We start from the raw sequence: 12347 nt of genomic DNA on the forward strand, positions 1-12347 counted from the left end.
CTGAAAAGCCGCTTACCGCCCGCTTAAGAGCGGGTGTGTGGTCTTCCAAAGCCCCTCAGTCTAGGTCTCCCAGAGCCTTGCGTCCTTCCTCCAGCCAGACATGCATGTAATGGCTGCCGGCGTCCTGAGAGAAGAAGGGGGGCGGGCCCTGGGCGTTCCTGACCAAGAGCGGGAAGCCTGCTTCCCTCTGTGCCTAGTGAGAGGGCTGGAGCATGTAAATCAGGCTCCAGCCCTCCTCGCTGCCGTGAAACAGCGTCTCTCCCCTACCCTGATTGACAGGGTGGGGGCGGGAACGATCGGAGCTGCCGGCGTCCTAGGCCCAAAAGCCGGGGACTAGAGTTATAAACGCCGCCGCCGTAAAAGCGCGGTCGGCGTATCCCCGGCGCACCACAAGTCACAGCAGCGCCGCCCGGTCCAGTGAGGGTCGGCGCTGCGTTCCCAGAACACAAAGTCCCCCAGATAACTGTAGGAACACCAGCTCAGTGTACGGTCCCCGGCGCACTACAACACCCAGCCAGCCCGGCGTGTGTCTGTGCCTGCCGGGGACACAGAGTACCTGTATGATGCAGGGCCCGGTCCCTGATGGTACTCCTGCTCCGTATCCATCAGGTTCTAATGGGTCTGTGGATGGAGCCCGGCGTCAGAGCTTTGAGGCCGGCAGGATCCCACTTCCACAGAGCCCCCAAGGGGATGTGGAAGGAAAAACAGCATGTGGGGCTCCAGCCCTGTACCAGCAATAGGTACCTCAACCTTACAACACCATCCAGGGGTGAGAAGGGAGCATGCTGGGAGCCCTATATGGGCCCTCTTTTCTTCCATCCGAACTAGTCAGCAGCTACTGCTGACTAAAATCTGTGGAGCTATGCGTGGATGTCTGACCTCCTTCGCACACAAAGCTAAAACTGGAGTACCCGTGATACCACGGGGGGGTATAGCCAGAAGGGGAGGGGCCTTGCACTTTTGGTGTAGTGCTTTGTGTGGCCTCCGGAGGGCAGTAGCTATACCCCAATCGTCTGGGTCTCCCAATAGAGCGCTGAAGAAAACTGGTTTAAACAAATTCACTCCGAAGTAACATCGGAGAACTGAAAACCGTTCAACATGAACAACATGTGTACCCGAACAAACCAAAAATCCCGAAGGAAACAGGGCGGGTGCTGGGTCTCCCAATAGGAGCTAGAAGAAAAGGAATTTACGGTAAGTAACAAAATTCCCTTCTTCTTCGGCGCTCCATTGGGAGACCCAGACGATTGGGACGTCCAAAAGCAGTCCCTGGGTGGGTAAAGAAATACCTCATGTTAGAGCTGCAAGACAGCCCTCCCCTACGGGGAGGCAACTGCCGCCTGCAGGACTCTTCTACCTAGGCTGGCGTCCGCCGAAGCATAGGTATGCACCTGATAATGTTTGGTGAAAGTGTGCAGACTCGACCAGGTAGCTGCCTGGCACACCTGTTGAGCCGTAGCCTGGTGTCGTAATGCCCAGGACGCACCCACGGCTCTGGTTGAGTGGGCCTTCAGCCCTGATGGAAGCGGAAGCCCAGCAGAACGGTAGGCTTCAAGAATTGGTTCTTTGATCCATCGAGCCAGGGTGGCTTTGGAAGCCTGCGACCCTTTGCGCTTACCAGCGACAAGGACAAAGAGTGCATCCGAGCGGCGCAGGGGCGCCGTGCGGGAGATGTAGATTCTGAGTGCTCTCACCAGATCTAGCAAATGCAAATCCTTATCATACCGATGAACTGGATGAGGACAAAAGGAAGGTAAGGAGATATCCTGATTAAGATGAAAAGAGGATACCACCTTAGGGAGAAACTCCTGAATGGGGCGCAGCACTACCTTGTCCTGGTGGAACACCAGGAAGGGAGCCTTGGATGACAGCGCTGCTAGCTCAGACACTCTCCGAAGAGACGTGACCGCTACCAGAAAGGCCGCTTTCTGTGAGAGTCGAGAAAGTGAAACCTCCCTCAGAGGCTCGAAAGGCGTCTTCTGGAGAGCAACTAGTACCCTGTTTAGATCCCATGGATCTAACGGCCGTCTGTACGGAGGGACGATATGACAAACCCCCTGCAGGAACGTGCGCACCTGAGAAAGTCGTGCAAGACGCTTCTGAAAAAACACGGATAGTGCCGAGACTTGCCCTTTAAGGGAGCTGAGCGACAAGCCCTTTTCCAACCCAGATTGCAGGAAGGAAAGAAAAGTAGGTAACGCGAATGGCCAGGGGGATACTCCTTGTGCAGAGCACCAGGATAAGAAAATCCTCCACGTTCTGTGGTAGATCTTAGCAGAAGTGAACTTCCTAGCCTGTCTCATGGTGGCAACGACCCCTTGGGATAATCCTGAAGACGCTAGGATCCAGGACTCAATGGCCACACAGTCAGGTTCAGGGCCGCAGAATTCCGATGGAAAAACGGCCCTTGGGACAGTAAGTCTGGTCGGTCTGGTAGTGTCCACGGTTGGCCGACCGTGAGATGCCACAGATCCGGGTACCACGACCTCCTCGGCCAGTCTGGAGCGACGAGTATGACGCGGCTGCAATCGGATCTGATCTTGCGTAGCACTCTGGGCAAGAGTGCCAGAGGTGGAAACACATAAGGGAGCCGGAACTGCGACCAATCTTGCACTAAGGCGTCTGCCGCCAGAGCTCTTTGATCGCGAGACCGCGCCATGAAGGCCGGGACCTTGTTGTTGTGCCGAGACGCCATTAGGTCGACGTCCGGCACCCCCCAGCGGCGACAGATTTCCTGAAACACGTCCGGGTGAAGGGACCATTCCTCTGCGTCCATACCCTGGCGACTGAGGAAGTCTGCTTCCCAGTTTTCTACGCCCGGGATGTGAACTGCGGATATGGTGGATGCCGTGTCTTCCACCCACATTAGAATCCGCCGGACTTCCTGGAAGGCTTGCCGACTGCGTGTCCCTCCTTGGTGGTTGATGTATGCCACCGCTGTGGAGTTGTCCGACTGAATTCGGATCTGCTTCCCTTCCAGCCACTGCCGGAAGGCTAGTAGGGCAAGATACACTGCCCTGATTTCCAGAACATTGATCTGAAGGGTGGACTCCTGCTGAGTCCACGTACCCTGAGCCCTGTGGTGGAGAAAAACTGCTCCCCACCCTGACAGACTCGCGTCTGTCGTGACCACCGCCCAGGATGGGGGTAGGAAGGATCTTCCCTGTGATAATGAGGTGGGAAGAAGCCACCATTGCAGAGAGTCCTTGGCCGTCTGGGAAAGGGAGACTTTCCTGTCCAGGGAAGTTGACTTCCCGTCCCATTGGCGGAGAATGTCCCATTGAAGTGGGCGCAGATGAAACTGCGCAAACGGGACTGCCTCCATTGCTGCCACCATCTTCCCTAGGAAGTGCATGAGGCGCCTTAAGGGGTGCGACTGACCATGAAGGAGAGACTGCACCTCTGTCTGTAGTGACCGCTGCTTGTCCAGCGGAAGCTTCACTATCGCTGAGAGAGTATGAAACTCCATGCCAAGATACGTTAGTGATTGAGTCGGTGACAGATTTGACTTTGAAAAGTTGATGATCCACCCGAAAGTCTGGAGAGTCTCCAGCACAACATTCAGGCTGAGTTGGCATGCCTCTTGAGAGGGTGCTTTGACAAGTAGATCGTCCAAGTAAGGGATCACCGAGTGTCCCTGAGAGTGCAAGACTGCTACCACTGCCGCCATGACCTTGGTGAAAACCCGTGGGGCTGTCGCCAGACCAAATGGCAGAGCTACGAACTGAAGATGGTCGTCTCCTATCACGAAACGTAGAAAACGTTGGTGTTCTGTAGCAATCGGCACGTGGAGATAAGCATCTTTGATGTCTATTGATGCTAGAAAATCTGCTTGAGACATTGAGGCAATGACGGAGCGGAGGGATTCCATCCGGAACCGCCTGGCGTTCACATGCTTGTTGAGCAGTTTTAGGTCCAGAACAGGACGGAATGAGCCGTCCTTTTTTGGCACCACAAAGAGATTGGAGTAAAAACCTTGCCCTTGTTCCTGAAGAGGAACAGGGATCACCACTCCTTCTGCTCTTAGAGAGCCCACCGCCTGCAGAAGGGCATCTGCTCGGTCGGGATGTGGGGAAGTTCTGAAGAACCGAGGCGGAGGACGAGAACTGAACTCTATCCTGTACCCGTGAGACAAAATGTCTGTTACCCCACCGGTCCTTGACCTGTGGCAGCCAAATGTCGCAAAGCGGGAGAGCCTGCCACCGACCGAGGATGCGGAGGGATGAGGCCGAAAGTCATGAGGCAGCCGCCTTGGAAGCGGTTCCTCCGGTTGCTTTCTTGGGGCGTGAGTGAGCCCGCCAGGAATCTGAGCTCCTTTGCTCCTTCTGAGTCCCTTTGGACGAGGAGAATTGGGCCTTGCCCCCAATTGCTCACCAAACAGTCTGTCTACAGATAATGGCAAGCTGGTTAAACATTTTTTGGAAGCAGAATCCGCTTTCCATTCCTTTAACCACAAGGCTCCGCGCAAAACCACAGAGTTGGCGGACGCCATTGAGGTACGGCTCGTAGAGTCCAGGACAGCGTTGATAGCGTAGGTCGCAAACGCAGACATTTGCGAAGTTAAGGACTCCACTTGCGGCACTGCTGGACGTATGATAGAGTCCACCTGTGCCAGACTAGCTGAAATAGCTTGGAGTGCCCACACGGCCGCGAATGCTGGAGCAAACGACGCGCCGATAGCTTCATAGACAGATTTCAACCAAAGGTCCATCTGTCTGTCATTGGCATCTTTAAGTGAAGCCCCGTCTTCCACTGCAACTATGGATCTAGCCGCAAGCCTGGAGATTGGGGGATCCACCTTTGGACACTGGGTCCAGCGTTTGACCACGTCAGGGGAAAGGGATAACGTGTATCCTTAAGACGTTTGGAGAAACGCTTGTCTGGATAAGCATGGTGTTTCTGGACTGATTCTCTGAAGTCAGCGTGGTCCAGAAAAAAAACTCAGTTTACGCTTGGGATACCCGAAATGGAACTTCTCCTGCCGTGCAGCTGCCTCTTCTGCTGAAGGGGCTGGGGGAGAAATATCCAACAGTCTATTGATGGCCGCTATAAGGTCATTTACCATGGCGTCACCATCAGGAGTATCCAGATTGAGAGCGGTCTCAGGATTAGACTCCTGATCACCCTCCTCTGTCTCATCATACAGAGACTCGTCTCGCTGAGACCCTGACCAGCGTGATGACGTGGAGGGTCTCTCCAGCGAGCTCGCTTAGGCTGCCTGGGACTGTCATCCGAGTCAGAGCCTTCAGCCTGAGATGCCTGGGACCCCCTAGAAGCACGGATTAGCTCCAACTGAGGGGGACCGGGGAACATTGACACAGCAGTGTCCATGGTCTGAGTAACTGGCCTGGCCTGCAAGGTCTCTAGGATTTTTGTCCTAGTCACAGACATCTTGTCAGCAAAAACTGCAAACTCTGTCCCCATCACCGGAACAGGGTTCACCGGTGACTCTGCCTGGGCCACTACCACCATAGACTCCGGCTGACGAAGTGGCACAGGGACCGAACATTGCACACAATGGGGGTCATTGGAACCTGCCGGTAGATCAGCCCCACAAGCGGCACAAGCAGCGTATACAGCCTGTGTCTTGGCACCCCTGCGTTTTGCGGATGACATGTTGTTGTCTCCTCAGAGCAATATAGGGTATAAGCCAAGAAGCGACTGTACAGTGCAATATATAGATATATATATGGTACAGAGAAAAAAGTACACCAATATAACACTGTGGCACTAGTGGGGCCAGCACTAATGTGCTGCTTAACGCGGGTGTGTGGTCGCCCGAATCCCTTGTCTGGGTCTCCCAGAGCCTGTGTCCGGTTCCCCAGCCAGACTGCATGCAGGAATGGCTGCCGGCGTCCTGTGGAGAGGGGCGGGCCCTGGGTGTGTTCAGACGAAAAGCGGGAAACTTGCGTCCCACTGTGCCCAGTGAGAGGGCTGGAGTATGTAAATAAGACTCCAGCCCTCGGCGCTGACTATAGAACAGCGTCTCTCCCTTTCCCTGATTGACAGGGTGGGGGCGGGAACGAAGCGGAGCTAGGCCGCAAAAGCCGGGGACTAGATTTATAAGCGCCGCCGTCCGGTCGGCGCGAAGTCCCCGGCGCACCACAAGTCTCAGCCGCGCCGCCGCTCCAGGGGCGGCCGGCGCGGCGGTCCCCAACACATAAAGTCCCTCAGAGAAGCTGCAGTGACTGTAACCCCTGCGCAGCAGCGCTACTGTCCCCGGCGCACTAGCACACCCAGCAAGTCTGGAGTGTGCGCGGCCTGTCCATACGGGGACACAGAGTACCTGAAAGTTGCAGGGCCTTGTCCCTGAACGGTACCCAGCTCCGTATCCAGCAGGTTCTACGGGTCTGTGGATGGAGCCCGGCCTCAGGGCTTGGGGGCCGGTAAGATCCCACTTCCTCAGAGCCCCTCAGGGGGATGGGGAAGGAAAGCAGCATGTGGGCTCCAGCCTCCGTACCCGCAATGGGTACCTCAACCTTAACAAACACCGCCAATAGGAATGGGGTGAGAAGGGAGCATGCTGGGGGCCCTATATGGGCCCTCTTTTCTTCCATCCGATATAGTCAGCAGCTACTGCTGACTAAACAGTGGAGCTATGCGTGGATGTCTGACCTCCTTCGCACAAAGCTTGAAAACTGAGCAGCCCGTGATCCCACGGGGGGTGTATAGCCAGAAGGGGAGGGGCCTTACACTTTTTAGTGTAATGCTTTGTGTGGCCTCCGGAGGCAGTAGCTATACACCCAATCGTCTGGGTCTCCCAATGGAGCGCCGAAGAAAAATTGTATATACCCAAAATAATATAAATAAAAATATCAGATATGGGCGCAAAGAGAATTTAACTTTATTTATTTATTTATTTTGTTAATTTTTTTAACCAAATTTCAGAATTTTTTATCCCGCCTCCAATAAAAATAAACTATACATGTATATATTCCTGCTGACCTGGACAATCATACTGAAAGGTCAGTAAATAAAGAAAAACCCGTGTCATTCAACATTACAAGTCATCCCGCATAATACAAGCTCTCACACTGCTATATTGAAGGAAAAAAAAAAAATTGGGGGGAAAAATAATAAAAAAAAAAGTTATAGCTCTAGGAATAAGGGGAGGAAAAAATAAAAGCGCAAAAACCTAAAAAAAAATTGCCCAGTCTTTAAGGGCTTAAAGCTCCAAATTTGACATGTTAATTGCAGACTATATTGCCTGAGGACGACTTTCCATCCAGAATTGGAGGAGCGAGGGATACACGCAGGGGCCGTGGGATGAGGCCTCATGTCACCTGTGGCTCCTCCGTGGATTTCTTACCGGCTGGATCTATGTTGATGTTAGTGGGAGACTTGTTGCCAAAAACGGAATCGAAGTCGACATTAAGGCCACCGGAGGTCTGTGGTTGAACAGCGAGCGATGGTGGAAACCCTGAAACACAAAGACAAGGAGATAGGATCAGACGTTCTTGGGTAGGGGGGGGGAAATCAAGCTGCCAACCGGCCACCCAATTCCGGCTTTGTGCAGATGCCAGGCCTGCCTATCCAGAACTATCAATGCCCGATTAACATGGGTAAAAAAACTGAATATATAAAATGATTATTAGGGCAACACTAGATTTAGTGCATCTGTGAGATGGGGGCCCCTCAGCACTGTGGGCCTGTCGCACTGGGCTGGTGTATGGAGAGGCAGCGGTGCACGTGCACAGCCGGAGTCAGGAGCACCCGTGTGCATCTGTTTTCTTAGAGGCAGAGCTGGGATGATCAGGTCACTGCTGTCAGCCGGGCTGACCCTCTGTCAGGCCTCATCCACACACGCACAATTTGCTCCCTATCCTCTCTTCACGCATCAGAGAGACGGGAGCAGCTGCCAACAAATGGGCATTCAGCTATCAAATAACGAGAGGCTGAACTGGCCGCGCCTTACTCGCAGGCACGAGATTATGGGCGGCGCTGTGATTGCATCGCAAGTGCCTGCCCATAATCCCGTGGCCGCGCTCTCCCCTTTGCCTCCAGTGTTCTGCGCAAGCGCTGGCCAGATGACCCGACGTCACCTCTTTCCATCTTACCCTGCAGCAGGAAATAGATGGGAGGAGCGGAGCAGGACTCCACCGGTTACGAGGAGACGCGGAGAGGATTTGAGCGACATACACAGTAAAAAAAAAACATGTAAACAGGTTTGATTTTACATGGGTTTTTTTTACTGTGTAAAACAAACCACCCCAGGCCAATTCCCCGCCCCCCCCCCAAACACCCCCAGGCCAATTCCCCCCTCCCCCCCACCAAAACAACCCCAGGCCAATTCTCCCCCCCCCCCCAAAACAACCCCAGGCCAATTCCCCCCCCCCCCCCAAAACAACCCCAGGCCAATTCCCCCCCCCCCAAAAACAACCCCAGGCCAATTCCCCCCCCCCCCAAAACAACCCCAGGCCAATTCCCCCCCCCCCAAAACAACCCCAGGCCAATTCCCCCCCCCCCCCAAAACAACCCCAGGCCAATTCCCCCCCCCCCCCCAAAACAACCCCAGGCCAATTCCCCCCCCCCCCCCCAAACAACCCCAGGCCAATTCCCCCCCCCCCCCCCCAAACAACCCAGGCCAATTCCCCCCCCCCCCAAACAACCCCAGGCCAATTCCCCCCCCCCCCCCAAACAACCCCAGGCCAATTCCCCCCCCCCCCCCCAAACAACCCCAGGCCAATCTCCCCCCCCCCCAAACAAACCCAGGCCAATTCCCCCCCCCCCAAACAACCCCACAACCCCAGGTCAATTCCCCCCCCCCCCCAAAACAACCCCAGGCCAATTCCCCCCCCCCCCAAACAACCCCAGGCCAATTCCCCCCCCCCCCCAAAGAACCCCAGGCCAATTCCCCCCCCCCAAACAACCCCAGGCCAATTCCCCCCCCCCAAACAACCCCAGGCCAATTCCCAAACAACCCCAGGTCAATTCTCCCCCCCCCCCCAAACAACCCCAGGTCAATTCTCCCCCCCCCCCCCCCAAACAACCCCAGGTCAATTCTCCCCCCCCCCCCAAACAACCCCAGGTCAATTCTCCCCCCCCCCCCCAAACAACCCCAGGTCAATTCTCCCCCCCCCCCCAAACAACCCCAGGTCAATTCTCCCCCCCCCCCCCAAACAACCCCAGGTCAATTCTCCCCCCCCCCCCCCAAACAACCCCAGGTCAATTCTCCCCCCCCCCCCCAAACAACCCCAGGTCAATTCTCCCCCCCCCCCCCCAAACAACCCCAGGTCAATTCTCCCCCCCCCCCCCCCCAAACAACCCCAGGTCAATGCTCTCCCCCCCCCCAAACAACCCCAGGTCAATTCTCCCCCCCCCCAAACAACCCCAGGTCAATTCTCCCCCCCCCCCCCAAACAACCCCAGGTCAATTCCCCCCCCCCCCCCCCCCACAAACAACCCCAGGTCAATTTCCCCCCCCCCCCCAAACAACCCCAGGTCAATTCCTCCCCCCCCCAAACAACCCCAGGCCAATTCCCCCCCCCCCCCCCAAACAACCCCAGGCCCATTCCCCCCCTCCCCCAAACAACCCCAGGCCCCAATTCCCCCCCTCCCCCCAACAACCCCAGGCCCCAATTCCCCCCCTCCCCCCACAACCCCAGGCCCCAATTCCCCCCCCTCCCCCAAACAACCCCAGGCCAATTCCCCCCCCCCCCCCCCAAACAACCCCAGGCCAATTCCCCCCCCCCCAAACAACCCCAGGCCAATTCCCCCCCCCCCCCAAACAACCCCAGGCCAATTCCCCCCCCCCCCCCAAACAACCCCAGGCCAATCTCCCCCCCCCCCAAACAAACCCAGGCCAATTCCCCCCCCCCCAAACAACCCCACAACCCCAGGTCAATTCCCCCCCCCCCCAAAACAACCCCAGGCCAATTCCCCCCCCCCAAACAACCCCAGGCCAATTCCCCCCCCCCCCCCCCAAAGAACCCCAGGCCAATTCCCCCCCCCCCCCAAACAACCCCAGGCCAATTCCCCCCCCCCCCCCCCAAACAACCCCAGGCCAATTCCCAAACAACCCCAGGTCAATTCTCCCCCCCCCCCCCCAAACAACCCCAGGTCAATTCTCCCCCCCCCCCCCCAAACAACCCCAGGTCAATTCTCCCCCCCCCCCCAAACAACCCCAGGTCAATTCTCCCCCCCCCCCAAACAACCCCAGGTCAATTCTCCCCCCCCCCCCAAACAACCCCAGGTCAATTCTCCCCCCCCCCCCAAACAACCCCAGGTCAATTCTCCCCCCCCCCCCAAACAACCCCAGGTCAATTCTCCCCCCCCCCCCAAACAACCCCAGGTCAATTCTCCCCCCCCCCCCAAACAACCCCAGGTCAATTCTCCCCCCCCCCCCCCAAACAACCCCAGGTCAATGCTCTTCCCCCCCCCAAACAACCCCAGGTCAATTCTCCCCCCCCCCAAACAACCCCAGGTCAATTCTCCCCCCCCCCCCCAAACAACCCCAGGTCAATCCCCCCCCCCCCCCCCACAAACAACCCCAGGTCAATTCCCCCCCCCCCCCCCAAACAACCCCAGGTCAATTCCCTCCCCCCCCCAAACAACCCCAGGCCAATTCCCCCCCCCCCCCAAACAACCCCAGGCCCATTCCCCCCCCTCCCCCAAACAACCCCAGGCCCCAATTCCCCCCTCCCCCCACAACCCCAGGCCCCAATTCCCCCCCCCTCCCCCCACAACCCCAGGCCCCAATTCCCCCCCCTCCCCCCACAACCCCAGGCCCCAATTCCCCCCCCCCCAAACAACCCCAGGCCAATTATCCCCCCCCCCCCCAAAAAAAAAAACACCCCCAGGCCAATTCCCCCCTCCCCCCAAACAACCCCAGGCCAATTCCCTCCAACACCCCCAGGCCAAGCCCCCCACAAAATGCATAATTTTACTACAGAAAATGGAACAGCTCAGTGGGAGATTAACCCTGTATATTTCTACAAGAAGAAGGGAATTTTGTTTACTTACCGTAAATTCCTTTTCTTCTAGCTCCAATTGGGAGACCCAGACAATTGGGTGTATAGCTATGCCTCCGGAGGCCACACAAAGTATTACACTAAAAGTGTAAAGCCCCTCCCCTTCAGCCTATACACCCCCCGTGCTGCCACGGGCTCGTCAGTTTTGGTGCAAAAGCCCGAAGGAGGAAAAAATTATAAACTGGTTTAAAGTAAATTCAATCCGAAGGAATATCGGAGAACTGAAACCATTTAACATGAACAACATGTGTACACAAAAAAAACAGGGGCGGGTGCTGGGTCTCCCAATTGGAGCTAGAAGAAAAGGAATTTACGGTAAGTAAACAAAATTCCCTTCTTCTTTGTCGCTCCTTATTGGGAGACCCAGACAATTGGGACGTCCAAAAGCAGTCCCTGGGTGGGTAAATAATACCTCATAATAGAGCCGTAACGGCTCCGTCCTACAGGTGGGCAACTGCCGCCTGAAGGACTCGCCTACCTAGGCTGGCATCTGCCGAAGCATAGGTATGCACCTGATAGTGTTTCGTGAAAGTGTGCAGGCTCGACCAGGTAGCTGCCTGACACACCTGCTGAGCCTGGTGTCGCAAGGCCCAGGACGCTCCCACGGCCCTGGTAGAATGGGCCTTCAGTCCTGAGGGAACCGGAAGCCCCGAGGAACGGTAAGCTTCGAGAATTGGTTCCTTGATCCACCGAGCCAGGGTTGACTTGGAAGCTTGTGTCCCTTTACGCTGGCCAGCGACAAGGACAAAGAGTGCATCCGAGCGGCGCAGGGGCGCCGTACGAGAAATGTAGAGTCTGAGTGCTCTCACCAGATCTAACAAGTGCAAATCCTTTTCACATTGGTGAACTGGATGAGGACAAAACGAGGGTAAGGAGATGTCCTGATTGAGATGAAAGTGGGCAAGGCAAATGGCCAGGGAGAAAATCCCTGAGCAGAGCACCACGACAGGAATATTTCCCACGTCCTGTGGTAGATCTTGGCGGACGTTGGTTTCCTAGCCTGTCTCATAGTGGCAATGACCTCTTGAGATAATCCTGAAGACGCTAGGATCCAGGACTCAATGGCCCACACAGTCAGGTTGAGGGCCGCAGAATTCAGATGGAAAAACGGCCCTTGAGACAGCAAATCTGGTCGGTCTGGAAGTGCCCACGGTTCGCCGACCGTGAGATGCCACAGATTCCGGGTACCACGACCTCCTCGGCCAGTCTGGAGCGACGAGGATGACGCGGCGGCAGTCGGCCCTGATCTTGCGTAACACTCTGGGCAACAGTGCCAGAGGAGGAAACACCTAAGGAAGCCGAAACTGCGACCAATCCCTGAACTAAGGCGTCTGCCGCCAGAGCTCTGTGATCTGGAGATCGAGCCATGAATGTTGGG

At 56.3% G+C, this 12347-nt stretch overlaps 1 protein-coding gene across 9 annotated transcripts in view; it reads right to left on the reverse strand.

The window, feature by feature from the left end:
- PICALM (phosphatidylinositol binding clathrin assembly protein) overlaps positions 1-12347 on the reverse strand; it is a 141266-nt gene that overhangs the window by 60596 nt on the left and 68323 nt on the right. For all 9 annotated transcript variants that reach the window (XM_075337552.1, XM_075337547.1, XM_075337546.1 and 6 more), the window contains one exon: positions 7310-7420. In XM_075337552.1, the coding sequence (XP_075193667.1) occupies positions 7310-7420 (111 nt within the window). The remainder of the gene's footprint in view (positions 1-7309; positions 7421-12347) is intronic.

Source organism: Anomaloglossus baeobatrachus, chromosome 2 (genome assembly GCF_048569485.1).
Source record: "Anomaloglossus baeobatrachus isolate aAnoBae1 chromosome 2, aAnoBae1.hap1, whole genome shotgun sequence".
Classification (NCBI taxonomy): domain Eukaryota; kingdom Metazoa; phylum Chordata; class Amphibia; order Anura; family Aromobatidae; genus Anomaloglossus; species Anomaloglossus baeobatrachus.